General features: G+C 38.9%; 1 protein-coding gene across 2 annotated transcripts in view; it reads left to right on the top strand.

The window, feature by feature from the left end:
• The window catches only part of BBS9 (Bardet-Biedl syndrome 9), a 453,073-nt gene extending 432,539 nt beyond the window's left edge, over nt 1-20,534 (top strand). For both annotated transcript variants that reach the window (XM_032871845.1, XM_032871835.1), the window contains 2 exons: nt 19,762-19,872; nt 20,095-20,534. In XM_032871845.1, coding sequence (XP_032727736.1) covers nt 19,762-19,872; nt 20,095-20,126 — 143 coding nt within the window. In that variant the 3' untranslated portion in view covers nt 20,127-20,534. The remainder of the gene's footprint in view (nt 1-19,761; nt 19,873-20,094) is intronic.
• The last annotated feature ends 5,224 nt before the right edge of the window (nt 20,535-25,758 follow it).

Here is a 25,758-nt window from a genome sequence, read left to right as displayed (position 1 = left end):
CATCTGGAAACTGAAATAGAAAGGACTGTGTATGTGAATGTAATACTTTGCTGTGTTTTAAGTATCTTAAAGTTTCTATATCTTTAGAGATGAAGTATGAACTAAATGACTCTTTGTTAAGTGTTATTTCTTAGAGCACTGGTGGTGAGCAGTTGCCACTGAATCCTTCATTAATAATCCCTTCCTTTTCCAGAAGGACTTGCCAACACCTATAAAGTATTCACTAGGAGAATTAAAGTCATATAAAAATAATTGGTATTTGCTTCCTTCAAGGCATACATTTAAATGCGTTGCTTTATTCCCTTGCTCCTTGGCTGCCTCCTATGTTTAGTAACACTAGGTCAGCAGACTTCCTCTTTTAAGGTTCATCTGCTGGCCATTTCAATTTCCCATGAGAAAGCAAACCTACCACTCTTTTACCCTTTTATCTTAATGTTTCTTCCATTTATGTCATAGTGTCTCGTGGGTTTGCATTTCTCAGTAATAATGGCACTGCTGGTAAATAGAATACAATGAATGTGATGATGCACCCATCATCGTCATCATCATCATCATCACCATCTTCTTGTGAGCCTTTTTAAAAAAATTCCTTTTGTGATTTCAAGAGGGGTGGTCATCTTTGACAATAACTTCTCAGTGATTTCATCTTTTTAAAATGTTTTAAATTTTTATTTAATTATTATATTTATTTTAGTTTCATTCCAGTGTGGTTAACACCCAGTGTTAATATTATTTGATTTCATCTTAAAAGGAATTTCATCTTAAAAGGAATGCACAATTTTCAAGTGAATTATTTTAATGCATCACTGACAATTGGGTTTTGACCACTTGGTCCAGGTGGAAACATTCCACCACTGGTCTGCTTACCCCAGCCTCAGTTTTCACTTGAGCATTTTCTGGAGTATAAATTGTGCTGTCCTCCTGTCTTGCAGTTTCCTGTGTGATTGGCTGTGATTGTAATGACTAATGTATATTGGGGGTTAATCATTGAAAATAATAGCTAACATTTATTGGGAGTTTGCCGTGTGCCAGGCTCTGTGATAACTATACTACAGGTATTAACTAACTTAATCTTTTTCTCTCATAAGATAAATGCTTTAATTTCTGCATTTCTGGGAAAAGGACACTAAGGCCCAGATTTATATGACTTGGTTCAAGTTACGGTGATTCTTGCCATGCAGTGCCCCTTTTCAGGATATCCCTCTCTGTGATCAGTGGGCTAACTTATCATCCTGTGTACATTTCCCTTTTCTGCAAGATAAAACATTGTTTAATGGACTATTTTAGAAATGTATCTGTAGACAGTGAATTTGCTTTAGAATGATTCCTGAGTGTTTTTTCGGGTTCCTCATTGTATTTGAAGAATATGATGGGACAGGCACTCTCCAGAGCCATTGTGTTCTTTCCTTTTTTCTCTGAACCTGTTTGCAACCAGAGTGACCTAACTGAACTCTTTGTTTCGTAATCATCACCTAGACTCTGTCATTATTAAAAACGACGCAGTTTGGTCAAGATTATGCCTTTTAATTGGGTTGTGAAAGAAACTCAAGTTGAAGAAATGTTGTCAGGATCATTGGGGAATTAATAGCCACTTGATGCAAGAGGGAAGCTGAGAGGAACACTGGCTCTCTTATTATGTGGTGTCCGGGCAAAGTCGAGTTATGCTCTTACTATTTCATTTCATTTTTTGAAAGAAATTATTATTGCAGAACTATTGGCTTCCTTTCTTTCTCAACTGTGGCCATAATGTTTTATTTGTACGTGTGTACTTTTGAGAGAGAGTTGGTCTCTGAAGTGGGAGTTAGGAGAGGAAAGTATTTGAAATGGAAATGTCTTAAAATCTTGTCTCTTTCCAGTTGCACATTGGATTTCCTTAGGATTTAGAAACAAAATGGAAATTAAAAACCACAGTCACCTTCTTTTTGAACAAGAAAATACTGTACTTATCAGTATAGAAAAGATCTAGTTGAAAGACAATAGATCTTGCATTTCGTTGCAGACTGCTCCAGACACTGATCAGCTGGCAAAGAAAAGCAAATATTAACTTTCTCTTCTTCCCCACCTTCTCACAATGGCCTGGTAATACTTTTGTATTCCTGTTTGGAGGATTTAATAGCCTCGTTAATATGTGGGAAAACATTGTGATTGGAGACTTTAACAAAATAGTGAGTAGGTTTCTTTCTTTCTTTTTTCTTTTAAGTTCCATGTTTATGTTCTTACTGGGTGTGTGTCTTTCCAAGTGCTCCAGGTTAAGAACTAAATGTGTTAGAAAAACAGATGTAATGCAAATAAATAGGAAGAGTTCTCATTTCCTTCAGTGAGCAAAGTTCTGAGTTCCTGAGCAATAATTTCATGGTACTTTCTCTCCATATCAGAAGTTGTGCTGACCCCTGCTTCTTTCTCCTGACTCGTGTCATAACTGATTAATGATCTATAGGGCCAGACAGCAATTCACCTACATATGGTAAAGGGTCATAATGCACTAACATAGTGTAAAGATCATTCTTGCCAACAATTAATTAGGGGAATTCACTTTATGAAGCCCTGTTTACAGACTGACATCTGGAGAAATTCTTAACCTGGATCTATTCCAATCTGTAGGATTTATGGACTGCACTTGTTTTTTTGTAAATAGGACTCTTTTTCTGCTTGGTACATTCTGTTTACATAATTTTCAATGGATGAAAATAGCTATGTTCCCATATTTCTTAATCCTCTATACCAAGTGGACCTAAATTCTAAATGGTGGTCTAGCTAAAAGAATACTTAGACACCTATCATTATTCAAGTTGTGGAAACCTCTTAATGCCAGGAGCACCCTGCTCTCTTAAATCCAGACTCTGACTGTAGCCCTTACACCCCAAGGGACTTAGTATTTAGCCTTTATGGGGATTTTAAAACTTGTTGAGACACATGCTAGACCTCTTAAAATATATTAGCCTCCCTTTTATTCACACACTTGGTCTCTGCTGTGAGGTGTGAAATGGAAATATTTTCAAACATAGGTACATGCATAGTCTTGAACACATTTTAGGTTCTCCCTGTGTGTGTTTTGGGGGGGGGGGGATCAAAGCTTTTTATTAAGCAGCAGAATTGGATTCCCAAACATTCCACAGGTTGTCATGTTGGACACACATTACAATGACCTGCACCTGCCTCTCTTTGCTAGCCTTGTTTATCTCTGTTACTGTCGAATGGTCAGCATGGCATCTGCAAATACAGGGAAAAAGAAAAGTTGTAGAATGGACTGAAACAGAACATAGGAAAGCAAATATTATATGTTGGAACTGGACACCTAGAACTAGATAGAAAAGCATTTTCTTCTTCTGCTTTGCTGAATTTTGAAACTGTAAAATTGAGCCAGGTTAAAGGTGGGGTGCTTCCACATTACAACAAAGTAAAGGGCAGCTGGAAGTGGAGATGAGAAAGACACAGACTTATGTTCTCCAGTTCCTCCTTTAGAGTAGCAGTGTCGTCATATGATATCAACCTGATTTACCATGCTGTGGTAGAAACACATTAAGCAATATGGTACATTTGTGAGAACTTTATTTTCAAGATGTGTTTGGATGAAGTCTGTGCCTTAATAAATTGTATTTATTAACAATCATGAGATATATATTTTTTTCTGGAACACTTCTGCTCAGTAAATAGCTTTCTAAACCCAATTTCACAGAAATGTTGGTTCTCTAAAATCACTGTTAAGTACAAAACAGAGTTATGTGAGGGTGCAGATGCACGTGTGCGCGCATGTGCACACACACACACCAGTCACTAGTCATAAAATTTCCAACAAGCATACGCTTACCACTTATGATGTGCTCTTAAGGAAATGTCAAGTTAAGTATGGGACAGACCAGACACTTTAATCTGAAGTCCAATTTAGAAGAAGAGAGATTGGTGGAGGATCGATTAGGGAAGTGCACCCTCACTTTTCTTCCAGAGCCTTTGCTTTTTATTCCACTGTAGCCCTGGTGAAGGTCTTTAATCTGTGTTTTATCCACAACTCTTCCTAGCTATACCTCTTATTCTGTATTACATTTTCCTAACTGCTAATGTATTTTTATGCTTGAATATTTGATCATCTACACCTTCAGCAAGTTGCCCCAATATCTTACATAGCAGCAGTATGTAAACAGAATCATAGCCTATGTTGGTGATTTCATCCTTTCTCTTCACCTTTCCTTTTCATCCTATGTCTCCTGTCCCTTCTATCTACATCCTTCCTTTCACTGGTCCATTTTGCTGAAAAGTTTCTAAATACTCAGCTAAAATCACTATACAAATGTACAGTAGGATACTTGGCTTTTTAAGCTGTGGTGTCCTTGGGTTAGAAAAATATATATTTAAAAACAATTAGGAAAATGAACACAGTAAAGGAGAATTATCAGAAAAACTCCTATACATGTCTGTATGCCTGTGTGCTTGTGTGTGTTCACACTCACCTCACACATGTATAGATAGATAAGGGGAGGGAGACCAAAACATTTCCCAATGGCTATATTTATAGAGAAATTCGTAAACTACTACTCATAGTCTCTTTGGGAAGCTCTTCATATTTAAGATATTGAAGTATTCTTTTCGAAGTACCCATTCCCACCCTTCACGTGAATTACAAACCTTTTAAATGAAATCTGAACATTAACCTCAAAAAAATACTCTATCCATCAACTAAATCTTGATTAAATGAAGAATATCACTGGTGTATATTTTTGAGGTTTCTGCTGTTTTTAATTCTGAGTGGCAATTCAAGCCACGTGAACAGATGATTCTTTGGCTGGCAGGTCAGAGCAGGGTCTGGGGTCATTTGTGATGCTCAGGTCACCTTGTTTGATTCCTCTCACGTGTATGAAGAAGAGAGAAGAAAAGTTTTTTTCCTCCCTGAAGGAATGGAACTTTCTCACCCATACACCCAATTGACTGCAAAGGTCACCATTGCAAGAAAATAAATCAATGAAGTCCTAAAATACACCCAAAGAATAGCTTGCCAACCTGCTGGATTTTCTGTATCATTGAAAAGAAGTACTAGTTAGGGTAGCCAACTCACAAACAAACCCATTGAGATCTTTCTGGAAAAGGACGTGTTCTTGAGAAAGCTCTAGTGGTTTAGGAAGCAAGAGAATCAGAACTAGCTCTGGGATATCAGCAGCATGAGCTACCTTCTCTGAGCCTCTGTTTTGATATCTACTAAATGAAGGCAGTTGAACTGAAAACTGAAGTTCTTTGATTCCACAAAAATGGTGCAGAAAGTACATTTTGCCAAAAAAATTAAGAGGGCAGAGATGATAAAATGTACTGTGTGCTAAGCACTGTACTGGGTGTACATGGTCTCATATAATCCTCCTGATAGTCCTCTTTAAGGCCCTCTTTTTACAGATGGGGCAGCTGATAACTTGGCCTAGGTCCTGCCACCAGGCCCAGCCTGGTCCGCTACTGTGAGTTTCACAGTCTAGGTCAAGTCTCACTGCCTCCTTCCCCTATAGTACCTCCAGTCACTGCCCACTTAGCTTTCACTTTTGATAAAAGGAAAGATAACCCCTGGAGAAAATTCTAAAATATTGGAAACCTTAAGAATTTATAAAAAGAAACCTCCTATAAAAATTTTCCTCAGTCTAGTCATGAGAAAAATATCAGATAAATTCCAGTAGAAGGGCATTCTACAATATACTTGACCAATACTCCTCAAAAATGTCAAAGCCATCAAAAACAAGTGGAAGTCTGAGGAGCTGTGAGGAGCCAAAGGATATATGACAACTAATGTCATGTGGTATCCTAGATGGGATTTTGAACAGAAGAAAGATATTAGGTAAAAGCTAAGGAAATTTGAATAAACAAGGACTTTGGTTAATAGTAATGTATTAATATTGGTTCATTGACCATAACAAATGTACTACACTGATGCAAGGTATTATAATAGGAGAAACTGGGCAGAAGATATGTAAGAATTTACTGTACTATCTGCTAAATTTTTGTGAACATCTAAAATGGTTTTGAAAAGTAGTCTATTAAAAAAGAATTTATCACTGCCCAAACCAAAAATATTGTAGCAATGGGGTAAACAATATGCTTTTTTCCTTCAATTTCTGTTTCACTATTTATTTATTTATTTATTTGAGAGAGAGAGTGAGTGCACAGAAGCAGGGAGTAGAAGGGAGGGGCAGAGGGAGAAGCAGACTCCCCACTGAGCAGGGAGACCGATACAGGCCTTGATTCCAGGACCCTGGGATCATGAATCATGACCTGAGCCAAAGACACACACTTAACTGACAAAGCCACCGAGGCACCCCAACAATATGCTTTTAAACTAGTACTACTCTTGCTAATACTACTACTTCTTCTCCTCTTTTTTTCTTCCTCCTCCTTTCTCCCTCCTCCACTTTTTCCTCCTCCTCCTTCTAGTTATTATAGTAATACTATAAGGTAATCTAACAGTGATAAATGCCTCTGGGATCCTTTAGAGTTAGGATACTATATGAAGAGTGACTTTCTGGGAACCTTGGATTAGCCCAGGGATTGACAAACTATTTATGGTTTATGGGCTAACTCTGGCCTACTACCCATTCTAGTAAATAAAGTTTTATTGGGATACAACCAATGCTAATCATGTTTACATATTATTTTTGGTTGCGTTTGCAGTACAATGGCAAAATTGAGTGGTTGCACCAGAGATCAGATAGCCTGCAGAGTTTAAAAAATAATCTATCTGGTCAACCCCTGGTTTAGACTATTTGGGTTAAGGTAGAGGGTGAGGCAGGTAAGCTGGGCCACCAGGATTCATATAGGGATAGGATCAAATATTAGAATAAAGCTGATCAAGTAGAAGGAAAGGTGTAAGGGCATGAGTAAAAGAGTAGTCCATTTCAGAGGTGGCCACATGTTTAAGGTTTCTGGGCATTTTCTTTTCTTGCTGCAGAGCTGTGTCTTGGCCCGTAGGTGCTTCAGCCTGTGTGAACCCTACCCTTTCAGACTCCCACCTTTAGGGACCTTTATCTTGGCCTATTTACTCTTCTTTTAGTGTTCTTGACTTTTATCTGAAAATATAGTCAAGACTTACTGTGTTTTTCATACACACATCAATTTCTCTCTTATGAAGGAGGGTTGCCATAATCTCTCTTTTATAGATAAGGAAACTGGAGCTCATTTAAGTGAAATAACTTGCTCCGGAAGATTGGTTGGCTCATAAATGCAGTGCCACAGTTTGAATTGAGGACTCAAAACACAACATTAAACCCCCTACACCATGCCCACCTTCAGTGCCGGAGATGGCTCTCACCAGCTCATGAGAGCCAATTGTTGACTTTTTAGCAATTCTGTGAGCTAGTTGATAAATTCAGCTGTTATTAAAAACTAAATTCTGTACATTTATTATCAAATACATTGTATCTGGAAGAAAGATAATGTACCTCAAAACTCTTTACTATTTTACTCTATGCTCTCGAGGTGGTTGTTGCCTACAGAGCCTATGGTGAAAGTGCTAACTATGTGCAGCTCTGCCAGGCTTAGTCGGCGATGTCACTTTGCTTGCTTGATACTGGCCATGGTGGGAGTATTTACACCATGGACATGCACAGACACTACAGATGAGGGCTTTACTTTTCTCTCCTGCCAGCTAGCTGGTTCCACATTTATTGGCATGTCAATGTTTACTTTGCAGTCTGATTTTGATCTCTATCCAGTATTCCAGAGGATAGTCACATTTGTTTCTGCCTGGCCTCCTATCTTGACCTTTGAATTCTGTAACTTAATAGTTAATGCCACAGTAGCAACCTAGGGAGAGAACCTGAGCTCTTTTTTATTGTTATTTTTATCTGTTTGTTTTTCTGACAGTTGGTAGGAAATCCTAGTGTAATTCCCTTGTTGAGAAAATATGTTCCACCCGGCTAAAGAGGAAGCTCAACCATTTCATAGTTTGCTTTTAAATGCAGAGACAGGTTTGAGGATAGTTTGGACTCCCTAAAAAATGCTAGAGTTGCATCATCTTTGTAAATTTAGGGTGAACTCCTATTCAGAATTCTGGGTAAGGTTTTTTTACTTAAGTAGTTTCCTGGCTACATGAGGATTGCTATATGTATTAATGGGTTATTAACTTGCAAGAAAACAAATTTTTACAGCTAGGTATGGTTAACACAAATGAGCTTGTGCATAATTTGGTAACAGTTCAGAGGAATAGGCGGTGTAGTAAACTGCCTCAGAAAGGTCTTTCTAAACATCATTGGTGTAGTCTCCAATTTATAGACTACCTTGTTCCAAATGCTCCTATGCTAGTAATTCACAATTCATGATACATGCTTCACATTTTACAATTTTACCTGCAGGGTTACCTGCAGGGGTTAGCTACCACTTACAACATTGTTCTCTTATTACAGTGTTCCCAGAGTTCCAACTCCTGATCTCAGTTTTTCTTAATGAATCTCCTCTTATAAAAGAGCACAGAAATAAAAGCGGATCCCCATTTTTGTGGCAGCAACAGGTATTTGAGAACATGGACATCTCCCTGCTAGTTAAATGGGGGCTGTTCTGGACACTATGCAGTGAGGGACCTGCCAGCCAGATATTTGAATAGAACAGAGAAGTGAGAAGCCCCTGTTGTTGCCAAAATAAGATTGCTGGCTATCTGAACTTTAGATAATTAGGAGTTTGCTGAATTATTATTCCTAAACTCTAATTCTGTATGTTGCATTAATTAAGGTAGACCATATCTCGTGTCACTGCTGTTCAAAGTGTGGCTAGAAGGAGCTCCTGGGTGGCTCAGTGGGTTAAAGCCTCTGCCTTCGGCTCAGGTCATAATCCCAGAGTCCTGGGATTGAGCCCCGCATCGGGCTCTCTACTCAGCAGGGAGCCTGCTTCCTCCTCTCTCTGCCTGCTTCTCAGCCTACCTGTGATCTCTGTCAAATAAATAAATAAAATCTTTTAAACAAACAAACAAACAAAAAACAAAATGTGGCCAGAAGACTGACATCTGTGGACTTTTTTGTGAATCTGAAATTGAGAGTAAGTTTTTAGAAACTTAGCAATTGACAGAGTACGTTTACCAAGATTAAATCTACTACTAATAGATGAGGGGTGTTATATTTTTATTTCATTTTTCTAGTAATTCCTTTTATTGTTATGAACATTTTCTTTAAATTTTATTTTTTATAAACATATAATATATATTTATCCCCAGGGGTACAGGTCTGTGAATCGCCAGGTTTACACACTTCATAGCACTCACCATAGCACATACCCTCCCCCATGTCCATAACCCCACCCCACCCCCCAACCCCCCTCCCCCATCAACCCTCAGTTTGTTCTGTGAGATTAAGACTCACTTAAGGTTTGTCTCCCTCCCAATCCCATCTTGTTTCATTTACTCTTCTCCTACCCCCTTAACCCCCCATGTTGCATCTCCTCTCCCTCATATCAGGGAGATCATATGATAGTTGTCTTTCCCCGATTGACTTATCTCGCTAAGCATGATACCCTCTAGTTCCATCCACGTCGTCGCAAATGGCAAGATTTCATTTCTTTTGATGGCGGCATAGTATTCCATTGTGTATATATACCACATCTTCTTTATCCATTCGTCTGTTGATGGACATCTAGGTTCTTTCCATAGTTTGGCTATTGTAGACATTGCTGCTATAAACATTCAGGTGCACGTGCCCCTTCGGATCACTACGTTTGTATCTTTAGGGTAAATACCCAGCAGTGCAATTGCTGGGTCATAGGGTAGTTCTATTTTCAACATTTTGAGGAACCTCCATGCTGTTTTCCAGAGTGGTTGCACCAGCTTGCATTCCCACCAACAGTGTAGGAGGGTTCCCCTTTCTCCGCATCCTCGCCAGCATCTGTCATTTCCTGACTTGTTAATTTTAGCCATTCTGACTGGTGTGAGGTGGTATCTCATTGTGGTTTTGATTTGTATTTCCCTGATGCCGAGTGATATGGAGCACTTTTTCATGTGTCTGTTGGCCATCTGGATGTCTTCTTTGCAGAAATGTCTGTTCATGTCTTCTGCCCATTTCTTGATTGGATTCTTTGTTCTTTGGGTGTTGAGTTTGCTAAGTTCTTTATAGCTTTTGGACACTAGCCCTTTATCTGATATGTCGTTTGCAAATATCTTCTCCCATTCTGTCAGATGTCTTTTGGTTTTGTTAACTGTTTCCTTTGCTGTGCAAAAGCTTTTGATCTGGATAAAATCCCAATAGTTCATTTTTGCCCTTGCTTCCCTTGCCTTTGGCGATGTTCCTAGGAAGATGTTGCTGCAGCTGAGGTTGAAGAGGTTGCTGCCTGTGTTCTCCTCAAGGATGTTGATGGATTCCTTTCTCACATTGAGGTCCTTCATCCATTTTGAGTCTATTTTCATGTGTGGTGTAAGGAAATGATTCAATTTCATTTTTGTGCATGTGGCTGTCCAATTTTCCCAACACCATTTATTGAAGAGGCTGCCTTTTTTCCATTGGACATTCTTTCCTACTTTGTCGAAGATTAGTTGACCATAGAGTTGAGGGTCTATTTCTGGGCTCTCTATTCTGTTCCACTGATCTATGTGTCTGTTTTTGTGCCAGTACCATGCTGTCTTGATGATGACAGCTTGGTAATAGAGCTTGAAGTCCGGAATTGTGATGCCACCAACTTTGGCTTTCTTTTTCAATATTCCTTTGGCTATTCGCGGTCTTTTCTGGTTCCATATAAATTTTAGGATTATTTGTTCCATTTCTTTGAAAAAAATGGATGGTACTTTGATAGGAATTGCATTAAATGTGTAGATTGCTTTAGGTAGCATAAACATTTTCACAATATTTATTCTTCCAATCCAGGAGCATGGAACATTTTTCCATTTCTTTGTGTCTTCCTCAAGTTCTTTCATGAGTACTTTATAGTTTTCTGAGTATAGATTCTTAGCCTCTTTGGTTAGGTTTATTCCTAGGTATCTTATAGTTTTGGGTGCAATTGTAAATGGGATTGACTTCTTAATTTCTCTTTCTTCTGTCTTGTTGTTGGTGTAGAGAAATGCAACTGATTTCTGTGAATTGATTTTATATCCTGACACTTTACTGAATTCCTGTACAAGTTCTAGCAGTTTTGGAGTGGCGTCTTTTGGGTTTTCCACATACAGTATCATATCATCTGTGAAGAGTGATAGTTTGACTTCTTCTTTGCCGATTTGGATGCCTTTAATTTCTTTTTGTTGTCTGATTGCTGAGGCTAGGACTTCTAGTACTATGTTGAATAGCAGCGGTGATAACGGACATCCCTGCTGTGTTCCTGACCTTAGCGGAAAAGCCTTCAGTTTTTCTCCATTGAGAATGATATTTGTGGTGGGTTTTTCATAGATGGCTTTGATAATATTGAGGTATGTGCCCTCTATCCCTACACTTTGAAGAGTTTTGATCAGGAAGGGATGCTGTACTTTGTCAAATGCTTTTTCAGCATCTATGGAGAGTATCATATGGTTTTTGTTCTTTCTTTTATTAATGTGTTGTATCACATTGATTGATTTGTGGATGTTGAACCAACCTTGCAGCCCTGGAATAAATCCCACTTGGTCGTGGTGAATAATCCTTTTAAGGTACTGTTGAATCCTATTGGCTAGTATTTTGGTGAGAATTTTTGCATCTGTGTTCATCAAGGATATTGGTCTGTAGTTCTCTTTTTTGATGGGATCCTTGTCTGGTTTTAGGATCAAGGTGATGCTGGCCTCATAAAATGAGTTTGGAAGTTTTCCTTCCATTTCTATTTTTTGGAACAGTTTCAGGAGAATAGGAATTAGTTCTTCTTTAAATGTTTGGTAGAATTCCCCCGGGAAGCCATCTGGCCCTGGGCTTTTGTTTGTTTGGAGATTTTTGATGACTGTTTCAATCTCCTTACTGGTTACGGGTCTGTTCAGGCTTTCTATTTCTTCCTGGTTCAGTTGTGGTAGTTTATATCTCTCTAGGAATGCATCCATTTCTTCCAGATTGTCAAATTTGTTGGCATAGAGTTCCTCATAGTATGTTCTTATAATTGTCTGTATTTCTTTGGTGTTAGTTGTGATCTCTCCTCTTTCATTCATGATTTTATTTATTTGGGTCCTTTCTCTTTTCTTTTTGATAAGTCTGGCCAGGGATTTATCAATCTTATTAATTCTTTCAAAGAACCAGCTCCTAGTTTCGTTGATTTGTTCTATTGTTTTTTGGTTTCTAATTCATTGATTTCTGCTCTGATCTTTATGATTTCTCTTCTCCTGCTGGGTTTAGGCTTTCTTTCTTGTTCTTTCTCCAGCTCCTTTAGGTGTAGGGTTAGGTTGTGTACCTGAGACCTTTCTTATTTCTTGAGAAAGGCTTGTACCACTATATATTTTCCTCTCAGGACTGCCTTTGTTGTGTCCCACAGATTTTGAACCATTGTGTTTTCATTATCATTTGTTTCCATGAATTTTTTCAATTCTTCTTTAATTTCCTGGTTGACCCATTCATTCTTTAGAAGGATGCTGTTTAGTCTCCATGTATTTGGGTTCTTTCCAAATTTCCTCTTGTGATTGAGTTCTAGCTTCAGAGCACTGTGGTCTGAAAATATGCAGGGAATGATCCCAGTCTTTTGATACCGGTTGAGACCTGATTTAGGACCAAGGATGTGATCTATTCTGGAGAATGTTCCATGTGCACTAGAGAAGAATGTGTATTCTTTTGCTTTGGGATGAAATGTTCTGAATATATCTGTGATGGCCATCTGGTCCAGTGTGTCATTTAAGGCCTTTATTTCCTTGTTGATCTTTTGATTGGATGATCTGTCCATTTCAGTGAGGGGAGTGTTAAAGTCCGCTACTATTATTGTATTTTTGTTCTTGTGTTTCTTTGATTTTGTTATTAATTGGTTTATATAGTTGGCTGCTCCCACGTTAGGGGCATAGATATTTAAAATTGTTAGATCTTCTTGTTGGACAGATCCTTTGAGTATGATATAATGTCCTTCCTCATCTCTTATTATAGTCTTTGGCTTAAAGTCTAATTGATCTGATATAAGGATTGCCACTCCTGCTTTCTACTGATGTCCATTAGCATGGTAAATTCTTTTCCACCCCCTCACTTTAAATCTGGAGGTGTCTTCGGGTTTAAAATGAGTTTCTTGTAGGCAACATATAGATGGGTTTTGTTTTTTTATCCATTCTGATACCCTGTGTCTTTTGATTGGGGCACTTAGCCCATTAACATTCAGGGTAACTATTGAGAGATATGAATTTAGTGCCATTGTATTGCCTGTAAGGTGACTGTTATTGTATATTGTCTTTGTTCCTTTCCGATCTACTATTTTTAGGGTCTCTCTTTGCTTAGAGGACCACTTTCAATATTTCCTGTAGAGCTGGTTTGGTGTTTGCAAATTCTTTCAGTTTTTGTTTGTCCTGGAAGCTTTTAATCTCTCCTTCTATTTTCAATGATAGCCTCGCTGGATATAGTATTCTTGGCTGCATGTTTTTCTCGTTTAGTGCTCTGAATATATCATGCCAGCTCTTTCTGGCCTGCCAGGTCTCTGTGGATAAGTCTGCTGCCAATCTAATATTTTTACCATTGTATGTTATAGACTTCCTTTCCCGGGCTGCTTTCAGGATTTTCTCTTTGTCACTAAGACTCGTAAATTTTACTATTAGGTGACGGGGTGTGGACCTATTCTTACTGATTTTGAGGGGGGGGTTCTCTGAACCTCCTGAATTTTGATGCTTGTTCCCTTTGCCATATTGGGGAAATTCTCTCCAATAATTCTCTCCAATATACCTTCTGCTCCCCTCTCTCTTTCTTCTTCTTCTGGAATCCCAATTATTCTAATGTTGTTTCGTCTTATGGTGTCACTTATCTCTCAAATTCTCCCCTCGTGGTCCTAGCTGTTTGTCCCTCTTTTGCTCAGCTTCTGTATTCTCTGTCATTTGGTCTTCTATATTGCTAATTCTTTCTTCTGCCTCATTTATCCTAGCAGTGAGAGCCTCCATTTTTGATTGCACCTCATTAATAGCTTTTTTTATTTCAACTTGGTTAGATTTTAGTTCTTTTATTTCTCCAGAAAGGGCTTTTATATCTCCCGAGAGGGTCTCTAATATCTTCCATGCCTTTTTCGAGCCCAGCTAGAACCTTGAGAATCGTCATTCTGAACTCTAGATCTGACATATTACCAATGTCTGTATTGATTAGGCCCCTAGCCTTTGGTACTGCCTCTTGTTCTTTTTTTTGTGGTGAATTTTTCCGCCTTGTCATTTTGTCCAGATAAGAGTGTATGAAGGAGCAAGTAAAATACTAAAAGGGTGTCAACAACCCCAGGAAAATATGCTTTAGCCAAATCAGAAGAGATCCCAAATCGTGAGGGGGGAGAAAGGTAAAAAGAGGTTCGGAAAAAGATAAAAAGAGGTTCGGAAAGAAAAAAAAAAAAAGAAAGAAAGAAAGAAACAATTAAAAAAAGAAAACCAATAAAGAAAAAATATAAAAAGGAAAAAAATATATATATATTAGATAAACTAGTTAAAAAACGTTAAAAAAGAAAAGGGTAAAAGTTAAAAAAATTTAGCAGAAGAAGAGAAAATAAAATTGTAAAAGAAAAAAAAATTAAATTAACTGCAAGGCTAAAGAATCATGGGGAGAAAGCCGTGAGTTCTGTGCTTTGCTTTCTCCTCCTCTGGAATTCCGCTGCTCTCCTTGGTATTGAAACTGCACTCCTTGGTAGGTGAACTTGGTCCTGGCTGGGTTTCTTGTTGATCTTCTGGGGGAGGGGCCTGTTGTAGTGATTCTCAAGTGTCTTTGCCCCAGGCGGAGTTGCACCGCCCTTACCCCGGGCCAGGCTGAGTAATCCGCTCAGGTTTGCTTTCGGGAGCTTTTGTTCCCTGAGCACTTTCCATAGAGTTCCAGAGGACGGGAATGAAGATGGTGGCCTCCCAGTCTTCGGCCCGGAGGACCCGAGAGCCCGGGGCCCCACTCCTCAGTGCACCCTCAGGGAACAGCGTCCAATTACTCCCGTCTCCCTCGGCTCCGGCCGCGCTCCGAGCTCACCGAGCCTGCGACCGGTTCAAGGTAACCCCGAGCTGAGGGCTCACTCCTCGGCTCTGTCTCTGTAGCCGGCTTCCCCGTTCTAATACCTGTAAGCTCTGCGACACTCAGACACCCCCGATCCTTCTGTGACCCTGCGGTACCTGAGGCCACGCTGACCCCGCGTGCGCTTCACCCCGGTTAAGCCTCTGGAGCGATGTCCCTCAGCGGAACAGACTTTTAAAAGTCCTGATTTTGTGCTCCGTTGCTCCACTGCTTGCCGGGAGCCAGCCCCTCCCCCCGCGGTCTATCTTCCCGTCGCTTTGGATTCACTTCTCCGCCAGTCCTACCTTTCAGAAAGTGGTTGATTTTCTGTTTCTAGAATTGCTGTTCTTCTTCTCTTCAATCTCCCGTTGGATTTGTAGGTGTTTGCAATCTTTAGATGAGCTATCTAGCTGATCTCCCGCTACCTGAAGTAGTCTCAGCCTGCTACTTCTCCGCCATCTTGACTCCTCCTCTATTGTTATGAACATTTTACAAAAGTATTAGTTTAGATAGATTAGAAATTTTAAAAACTGCTCCTTTTGAGAAGCTTGGCTGCCATGGGAAGAGCTGGGCTTCAGCTCATATAGACTTGCTGTGTGACCTCTGGCAAATGAGGTAATCTCTAGGTTTACATTTAATAAATTGAGACTTTCTAGCAGGCCTGACACTTAGTCTTGCAAAGCTAAGTCAGGGATGCAAAAATGTCAACTTTTCTTTTTTTTCTTTATGAACAAGAAGATGGGAAATTCAGTCTCAGTTATTATTGCCCACCCCGCCTCCCCTGGCTCCTGTCTCCCTGGAGCTCAAAAAATGAGGGTGCAGTACTGTCTACAGCCTCTTTGCCTAAGCCCACAGCAGAGGCTTGGTGGGTGAGCAAGTCCTTGCTGAGGTTGGGGCTCCTCATGCCTAGCCCTCTTTGTGCCTGCATCTCCATCACTTGATGGCTTGCTCCCCTGGAGTGGTCCAGCCTGGCTCTCTTTACCCCCTGAATTACCACTAGAGAAAATCTTTCCCCAGAGACACTTTCGTATCTTCCATGAGCTCAGGCTTTGGGAACACTAAGGCTAGAAAAGAGTATTTTCAGATTACTTTTGATATGGCCCCAGTACAAATTTCTAAGGCAAGGAAACACAAAATGGCCTGGAGAAATTAGGGGGGAAGAGGCATATGGGAGGGAAAGCTGAAGAAAAAACACAAGTTAATATCAATACTTTCGTAATTGTAAAATAGGGCCAATAAACCCTTCCTGATAGGGTTGCCTGAGGATTGAGTAAGCTAATGCACTGAGAATTCATACCCAGGTGCCCAGAATACACTAAGTCCATAGTACTATGATTTCCAGATCAGGAGGTCCCTGGCTCTCAATTGTTTTTGCCTATTGGCTCTTATGTTCTGCACACACAATGTGTGTTTGGATGATTTCATCCATCTGTGGTTTTTCTTCTTCTTATCCTTTGATGACACAGGCTCTAAGCCAAGGGTACTTTATCCGGCGTCTGTGGAACCCAGACTCCACTTCCATGGATGGGCTTTAGAGGGTCTCTGATAGTCTGGAAGTTTCATGTTTTATTTTTGTGTTACTATTTATTCTGACATTTTTAACAAACAAGTATTTTTTTCTTAGCAAAAATCTCATCAGTTATACTCATCTGTCCTTGGCAGATTCAGGACTAGGATTCCACATTTCTAACAAGCTCCCTGGTGATATCCAGTGCTGTGGGGTCCAATGATCTCACTTAAACTAGCAAGGCCTAAGTGACCTTTGACTTTAAGGATGTGCCTTTCATTGCCTATTAACTTCACCAAACTTGCCATTTTCTTTTTTTTCTCAACATATCTGGTCATCAGAAGCAGCCGCCCTATTCGGGAATGCTTATAATTATAAATATTTCCGCCCCACAGCTATTCAATCTGACAGTCTTGACGTCTACATGTACTTCATTCCAGTTAGCCATGGATGAAAGCTTACATAATTACATAACAGGGTTATGCCCATCCCGTTTGCTCCCACCCATGGAGCCCTTATTTCTTACATATAGGTGGGCAATCTAACCTCCAAATTCTGTGTTGAAGGCCTGTTTTTTTAGAACTATTTCCAGTATCAGTGATTTTTGCAATAAAGCAGAGCCTGAGGCAAGGATTAAAATGCTGGTTTATTTGGCAAAGTTGGAGAAGGGAGGATGAGGAAAAAGGTAAGGGAGTGAAGGAAATGTACAATATAATATAAAGTACTTCATCCTGTGCTGGTGACCACTTGTCTCAAAGAGCCATGAAGAGACCCAGCAGGTACATCTACCCAGCATACAGTACTTTCCTGGAGGTTGGTAAAAGAAAAGTAATAATTCAGAGTCTTCCTGAGGAGAGGCAGGAGGGAAATTCTCCGCCCAGCTTTTTCCCTTCTCCCATTTTCCATTGGTCAGGATGTCAGATCCCATACCTTATTCTTTCTTCCAAACCAAGAGGGCAGAAACTCTAGGCATATGGTTGTTCAGCCTGACTACATGGAGACATCCCAAAAAAGGGGGATGGGATTCCCAGGGCAAGTGACTGGTCAGCCCTGCAGTGGGATTTGAGAGATTTTTAAAAAAATTTCACTGTACTAAGGACAAGGAAAAAAAAATTTGTGCCAGGAAGAAAGAAGAAATAACATAAGTTGTTCATAGTCTGTAATGACTGACTTGTCCTTTCATGTCTGTGTGATTAAAGAACTAGGAAGTGCTTTTAAGTCTTTATCCTCTGTCTTGCATCATTATTGAGTCAGCTGGAATAAAAAAGGTGGACACTACTTAATCAGTGGAGACCTGCCTCTCCACAAATGTGGCAGACACCACTAACTGACCACTACAGTCTTCCCATTTGTTGGCTGGGTATACTGAGATTTCCTTGTGTGTGAAGATAGCTTCCTCCCTCCTTCTGCCTCAGGGATACCTTAACCTGATTTGTGAGTGTGCAATGAGAAACCAAGCCATTCTTAGTCCTTTTTTTTTTTTTTTCTTGAGTTCAGTTTCTGTTCTGCAAGGAGCACACTCCTTCTTTCTGTTCTTCCCTATCATTGGTATCATTGGTTCTCCCTCACCACACATGCCCTACTTTTTATCTCAGTTGGGTGAGGGGTCAAGAGGAGAAGGGTGCTATCTCTTGGACTTCTCCAAGGTCCCAGCACCTCAGAGCCTGCACTGGCCTCACAGTGCTCTAAGCGGTGCTCCTTGCCATCACACTCAGTGGATTGCCAGGTGGAATAAAATCTGCTGACACCTGAGACCTGCAGCCACAGTACCTCTTTGACTAATGCTGCAACTGAGGAGCCATAAAGTAAGTGGTCAGGTGACACGTGCTTTGGGAGTTGTCAGGCTTGGCTGTGAGTTGGGCATTATTCCTGACTCCTTAGGAGCTGTGTGATCCTGGCAAGTTACTACATCTCATGAGATCTGTCTTCTTATCTGTAAGATGAGAATAATATTATCTATTTCATGATAATATGGACAGGGTTTCTAGCACTTAGAAAGTACTCAGTAATAATCATTGTTACCATGCTATACAGGCTTTGGAAAGAAATTAAAAATAAGCCTGGTCCTGCTTCTGGATGAGACCCTCACTGTTTTCAGATACAGCCAGGCAAGTTCGATTGTGCTGTTGGAGAATTCTAACATATCCTGTTGGGGAACCTCTGAGGCTACCTCTAATTCTTAGTTGATGAATGTGGAGATGCTTTTCTCTCAAGTTTCCCTTGGCACCAATTTCTTTGTTCAGAGTTGATGCAGAAGGATGAATGGTAAGGTGTCTTCTCCTCCAGACGTGGGATCTTCCCACTTCCCTCTCATTTGAATCATGTGGTTTACAAATCAGTGCTTCGATACCCTGTCTTTCCTTATAAACCCCCTCATGCATAAGCAAAACTTGAGTACAGAGACTTTGGACTCCATGTGTGAGAAGCCTCAGACAAGGAAAAAAAAATCACACTACATTAACAAGAAGAATGGCTTTGGGGAAAAAAAAAATTTGTATAGTATACAGCATGTCCATACATTTTCCAGAAAATGATAGCAAATTAGTCAAATCAAGTTACAGATACAGTCAAGAAATTCTTACATGAGTTTCCCCTACAAGATTTTGGTGAATAAAATCAAATGACTTATACCCAGTATTTTAAAAGTGCAGTGGTTCTGGATCATCCTCAAGTCACTGTGGATTTGACTTGGAATTGAAAGCTTCCGCAATGCAGCATATGGCTTCGCTGTTGAATTATGAGGTGTTTGTGTCTGTACTGTGAGGTGCAGGGGTAGAATCAAAGTCTAGAGAAATACCACCACAGTCACCATCTCAGGACACCAGCAACCTTCTTCTTTGCTCAAGAAAGGTTTCATAGCTGTGGGCGATGTGCTTTGGTTTTTATAGCTTCTGATGCTCTGGTATTAGAGAGAATTCCTGCTGAGGTGCCCTTATATTACAGATACCACATATGTACTTTCTGAATTCAAAAAGAATAAACTTAAAGACAACACCACTGCTGTTGTTGCTAAGTGACCTAAGTGTTGCAAAGATGTCTTTGGGGGCAATTACTCATTCCCAGTATTTTTCACCAAAGAGAGACATTTGAAATTATTCTTTTTGGTCTGCTCCTGAAGATTGTTTTCACATCGTTTGTTATCTTTATGGTTGGTATGTTCTTAAGCATGTGGTTGCCGTGTGGAGAGGCAGATTTTCCTACACACTGCTTAAAATACTGTATATATTTTTTTCCAACTAGGTGGCTGTACTACCATCCCAGAATCAGACTTAGAGGAAAGATCAATAGAACAAGATTCCACTGAACTGTTTACCAACCACAAACACCTCATTGCAGAGACGCCCATGCCTGGTAAGAAAATGGGTGGCTTTCATCAATGATATGTCAGGGGCAGTCGCACCTCTGGTCAGTTCTTGTCATACCAGAGAACATTTTGCAAAGCTGCTTATTTTCCAACTTCTCCATCCTTCCCCTCAACATTGGTGCAGCTGAATTTGATCGTTTGTATATTCCTTTCAATATTGAAACCTCTTTCTCTTTCTCTCTCTCTCTCTCTCGCTTTCTTTTTTCTAGACGTTTCACCCCTCCAAGGAGTCTCGGAATAGTTCAAGTAGAGTCTGGATGAAGGGCAGATGGCCTTCCCAAGGTTGATCCTGTTTGGACCTCATGCCAAGCACAGATGTAGGGCTGGTCCAGGTGCTTCATCCATCTCACCTGCTTGGAGATGATACTATGTAGACATGGGGATTGGGACTTTTTTTATTTTGCTAGGAGAACTTGTAATACCGTGGGCAGGTCAGTTGAAACTTGTCTTACCAGGAAAAGCTATTGCTGCTTTTTGGTGATCTGTATGCTTATAGCCATCGGGTATGGTGAGAGGACACCTTTTGGGGACATACTTTATAATGCAGAGACCTAGCTCCAAAGTAATTTGATACCCCCCTTTTTTTTCCTCACAGAATTCTTATATAGTAAATGTATCAAATTTAATAAAGCATCTCATTGTCCAACAATATCTTGGATTTGATTTATAATTAGAGGGTTTTATAGTTGGTTTCGCTACGTATTTTCTTCAAAGGAAAAAAACTGAAAGGAATTGAAAATTTTGTTACTCCATGGTAAGACTTGAATATAATTGTTTTATAAATAAACCACAGAATATTCGTATGATCTATTTACTCTATTATCCTAAAAATGGAAGAAGGTAAGTTTTTAGTATTGTCGGAAAATGTTAAAATATTTTTAGGGAAGATAGCATATTAACATCCTCTTAGATTACCCCATGGTGACACCTTTTAAAAATTCAGATTTTAAAAGGATTCACACATTAGAATTAAAATGTAAGGTTTTTCTATTCAAGAAATAAAAGAGATTTTGCCAATTTCAAGTTAAAATTACAATTTCCACACTGATTTAAATAAATTAAAAATAAGTCTGTGCCAGTTTTAGAATGCCTGTCAGTCAGCATAAAGGGGGATCTGTTTCATGGTTTTTCTATATGTGAAATGTCAAAGAACTGCAGAGGATGTGTTATTTATTATTTCTAGCATTCTTTTTTAGGAGATGCAGCAGAAGATGTAATATTTTTTAATTGTCAAGCATGGAAGTGGACATTGGACCAGAATCAACCATTAGGTTAATTTCACCCAGCATGTGGGGACCAGTAAAAGATGTCATGGCTCCGCAAATGACTGTAGTTTCAGAAATGCAATGCTTCTGATCATCTTTAACAACTTCATTCAAGAAAGGTTACAAGACAAGTATATTACTTCTTAAAAAGGTGTTTCTGTGTTATGCCTCTCTCTCTCTTCCTTTTTTTTTTTTTATTTTAATTTTTGGGTGTTGGTTCCTGTGGTTGTTTTTTGTGCTGTGCGTATGTCCATGTACTAATCTCTGTTTTCCTTTGTCTTTGTCTTTTTTTCTTTTTTTGAGTCACGCTCTCTTTGTATGTGTCCTTCTATCTTTCTTTAACTCTTTTTCTCTCTTATATTTCTGTGTTCATCTGCCTTGATCAGTTTTTCTCTTCCTTCACTGATGATGAAGATGAAGACAATGCTTGGTGCCTCCTGTGGGCTCTGCTTTAGGTTGATTAACTTTCCCCAAAGATTCTTTAGCAGTCTTGTAATTAGCCTTGCCCATTCCCACAGCAGTCATTAAGACATGGCCAGACATGTTCCCATCCCATGTGAGCACAAGTTGGGCTCATGTTAGGTGTGCTATGCCCACTTAAATCTATATGTACAGAAGCAAGAGAGGCAAGTCAGTTATGGAGTCTGTGCTGCAATCGCCCCCATTCTCTAAGCTTTTTGGTTCCCCAGCTCACAAGGAACTAGCCAGGTCAAGTATACCTGGAACCACAGAAGTTCCCTCAAGTTGAAGAACATCAGATATGTTATGAATGGCTTTGTTGTAATTACATTAATAAAAAAAATTGTTTTCTGGATTAAGAGTAGTTAAGCAATAAGATCTCTCTTTTTTTTTTTAATAGTTGCCTCTGACTAGTCAGTAGTCTGTTACAGTATACGTGATTCCCTATCACATAAAAATGTAGGTGAAGATGGGCAGAAAAATCAAAATAAAATGTATGTGAGGAGTATTTAAACTCCTTTAGAAGCATTATATAAATACAGGATTGACAGTGGTCATCTGCCATGGCTCCAATGTCCTTCTTATGAGACAATAGGTATTATCCACGGCCTCCTGTCCAGAGATTAAGGGTGTGTCCACAATGGTCAGAGAGCTGATGAGGGACAGGCTGATGGGAGGCACCCAAACTGGGGGTTTTCAGCCTGGGTTGTACCTTACAATCTCTAATTTTCTTCTCTTTGCTGATCTGTATTTTCAGAGTATTCTTTAATGAATATGTATTGTTCTCATAATAAGAGAACTGATCCCATCCTTGTGTATATCATTTAGGATATCAGTGCTAGTCATATAAAAAATAATTGGTAATATACTCTTGTTACTTAGCATTTGGCATATCAATAGCATGAGTTTTAGAGAAACTTCTTTGATGTTGTGCTCCAATAATTCTCAAAGGTTCAGAGTAGATGTATTATCATCAGAATAACAGGATTATTATGATTTATAGCAGTAACAGGACCCAAAGATTATATTGAAAATTATAGTTTTTTCTTTATGTCCTTAACATATTCTGATGCAAAAATCAAAATATCAATTAAATATGACAATATGACAGAGGTTTCTGAAAGAGCAATACACAAGGACACAAGGCTCAATATGCACTTTAGATTATGTCAGATGCTGTCCTTTTTATAGACTTTTTATTTATGCAATGTTGAATTAGCTGGTGTTATTTTCTGTTTTTATGGCTGAATTATGGAAGCTGTGTGACATCCCATGTGTTAAGGGTTTTGTTGAGTTGGACTTTAAAAGGTGTAACTTACAGTGTAGCACAATTGCCAAGACCTAATCAGAGTAAGATGCCTGTTAGAGTGATCACATCCCCCAGTGCTTCATCTGTGCACCAGAGAGAGGGTCTCTGTTCAGGCTGCTGTGGGAAAAATGTTGCAAAGCCCTCGTTGTCAGGTTTGCTGTTGTTTTATTTTAATGATATTTAACCCAGACCCAAATCCTTCCTCCAAAGCTCATTCTGAATAAATTTATCTCTTCATCTGGATACTAAGAGCTGCATTTGAGGCCCTTTTAGAACAGTGGGGAAGATTTTGTGGGTCATGCCTTTTAGTCCCATTTTCTGGCTCCTTATTTCTCTTTTTATTTTGCTCCTTTTTTCTCTTTTTATTTTGCTCCACTTTTCACTATATTCTCTCTTGTCAAACGACAGGTTCTTCTAAGCATCTTAAATCATTTCTGTAACAGGTGGGTGTGAATAAATCAATATCGGCACATCTCAAAATTTTTCTAGTTACTGTTGCTGGTAGTCAAGTTTCCCTCTTGAAAAGTCCTGAACTCCCTGCCTCTTGTAAAACACAGTATCCCTCACTTACTCTATTTCAGAAGTTGAATTTTTCTTTCTGGTTGGGGTAGATTTGCAAACTTCTTGGACACAACTTTTCTTGGATTATTTATGCTGTTTAGTAAATTCTTGCTATATTAGTGTAGTGAATCAATCTCTTGATCAATCTCATAGAATAATGGAGAAATCTGTGATCTTACTTTCCTAATTTGTTTTTGCAGATTATGCTAAGAAGATGCTAAAAAGACTCTTCTACTATATTTACTTAAATTTGACTTTAAAGAGAGGTATGATTCTTATAAATTCAATACTTTATGACCTTTTATTTTCCATGAGTACTTAGGTGACAGTGATTTGAACATAGGATTCAGATTTTTTGAGTATCTGAAATGTATACATTTTGGAGCACCTTTAAAGAAAAAGAATAATTCTAATACAACATTAGATCCTAAGGTATATGTTTATTTAGAATAAAAAAGAATAAGAACAAATTACACATTTGTAAAAAGTTCACAATTGACAAAAAGATCTATCACAAAATCCACAAAAATAATATATTTATATTATTAACTGATTCATATAGCTTTTTAATACTTCTACAGATTTTTGGCCGCATATTCTTTGTTTACATCTTCAATTAGCAACAGTTTTATAATTTCATTTTCTGTAGAGTGAATTAAAAGATAACTTAATTTTCCTCTGGCATTGTTGACCAAACATCTAAAAAGTTACTGATAGTTTATAAAAGTTTTTTCTGTTCTATAACTTATTCGAGTGTATAAGTTTTCAGGATTATTAATATATTTAGGAAAACCTTCATCAAGCTTCTTTCATATGCACAATATAAGATTTCAGGGCATTTCAAGTTTTCTTATTCAGCAACAAATTTTAAATAGCCATTGACTTGATAACTCTCCTTAACCAATTTGTCATCAGTGTCCTCACTGAAGTGGTCCTCATCTTCATCAGCAGCAGAATTATATGTCAGAGCAGCCACATATTAAATATTTCTCCATTGTCTTCATATGATTCACTCTTCTTCATTAGCTGGTTGTTAAGCAATTCAGGAGTCTGTTTATTCTATTTAAAATTTATCATCTCATCTTAATGCATTAATCATGGCATTATTTGAAAATGTTTTTGTTACAGTTTTCTTGCTTATAGCAGAATAATTTGTATTGATTTTTATATAGGAGCTATGTGACAAAGGATGTTATTGGACAAGGGGTCTGTAATTCTACACTCTGAATTACCAAATATGCCTCACAGGCAAGAGCATCCATTTTCACTTGGTGTCCCTGAAACAGGAATCTACTTACACTTTAGATGTCTGGTGTTCAGAATGTCAGATTCCATATGTTTCAAACCATGATTTATCTCCACCAGACTTACCCTTCTGGTTCCATTTCTCATCCAGCGCTGCAGCCTTTTGCTCTGCACCTTTCCTCTCATGACAGTAAGGAGAAACAATGGGCAGTAGAGGAGCTCCTAGAATCTATCCCTGCAGCAGAACAGCTAGCAACAATTTAACCGTATTCAAAGTTGACTGTAAGCCACATAATTACATCTCATTAGCCCAAGTTGAATGTCTCCCCAACTCAATTCCCCTTAGCCAGATTCCCAAGACCACAGCTGCTCCAATGCCCGATACTAGGGGAAGAAATATGGAAGAGACAGAGGTCTTTACCAATTATAATTAAAATAGCTTTTGCAGATTTTATAAAAGCATATGACCATGTATATTTCCTAGATAAGGAAAGTGCCCGGAAGTTTAAGCCTCATTAGTGTCACGGTAAATCTACCTCTGTTATAGCATTAGGGTCAGAATAGATGCTTTGAAGAGTTCATTTGCTTTTTTTCTCCCATAAAATATAACTGCAAAAATTGTCTGAGACAAGAGTATGTGCTTGGGAGTGAGGAGGGCAGATTTTGTAAGGAAGTATTAAAACTTCTGTTAAGTACATTCTAAGTCTCTTCCAATGTGCCTAGCTTTGGGCTCAACTCTAAGTACACTTCCACTTTTCATTTTTGGTAATTAGTTTTTCCCTTAGAGGTATCAACAAGCCATATGGACTAGCAGAGCTATTCTCTAGTGTATGGCCTTGATTCTGTAGCGAGATGTTGCAACTTGCATATTCAGGGACAGTTCTGCTAACCCTTATCAGCAGCTACTCCAAGAGAAGCCACCGAATGGATTAAATCAGTCCTCCATCTCAGCTGGCTGAAGGATATATGTTAGATAAAAAGTACAAAGTAGGCTATCAACTTTGAGAGGACCACAGCTGCTTTATTGGCTCTAG

The sequence above is a fragment of the Lontra canadensis genome, unplaced genomic scaffold, assembly GCF_010015895.1.
Source record: "Lontra canadensis isolate GAN:19392208 unplaced genomic scaffold, GSC_riverotter_1.0 scaffold2, whole genome shotgun sequence".
NCBI classification, from domain to species: Eukaryota; Metazoa; Chordata; class Mammalia; order Carnivora; family Mustelidae; genus Lontra; species Lontra canadensis.
The sequence above is the reverse complement of the archived record's forward strand: the minus strand, read 5'-3'. Positions and strand labels throughout refer to the sequence as shown.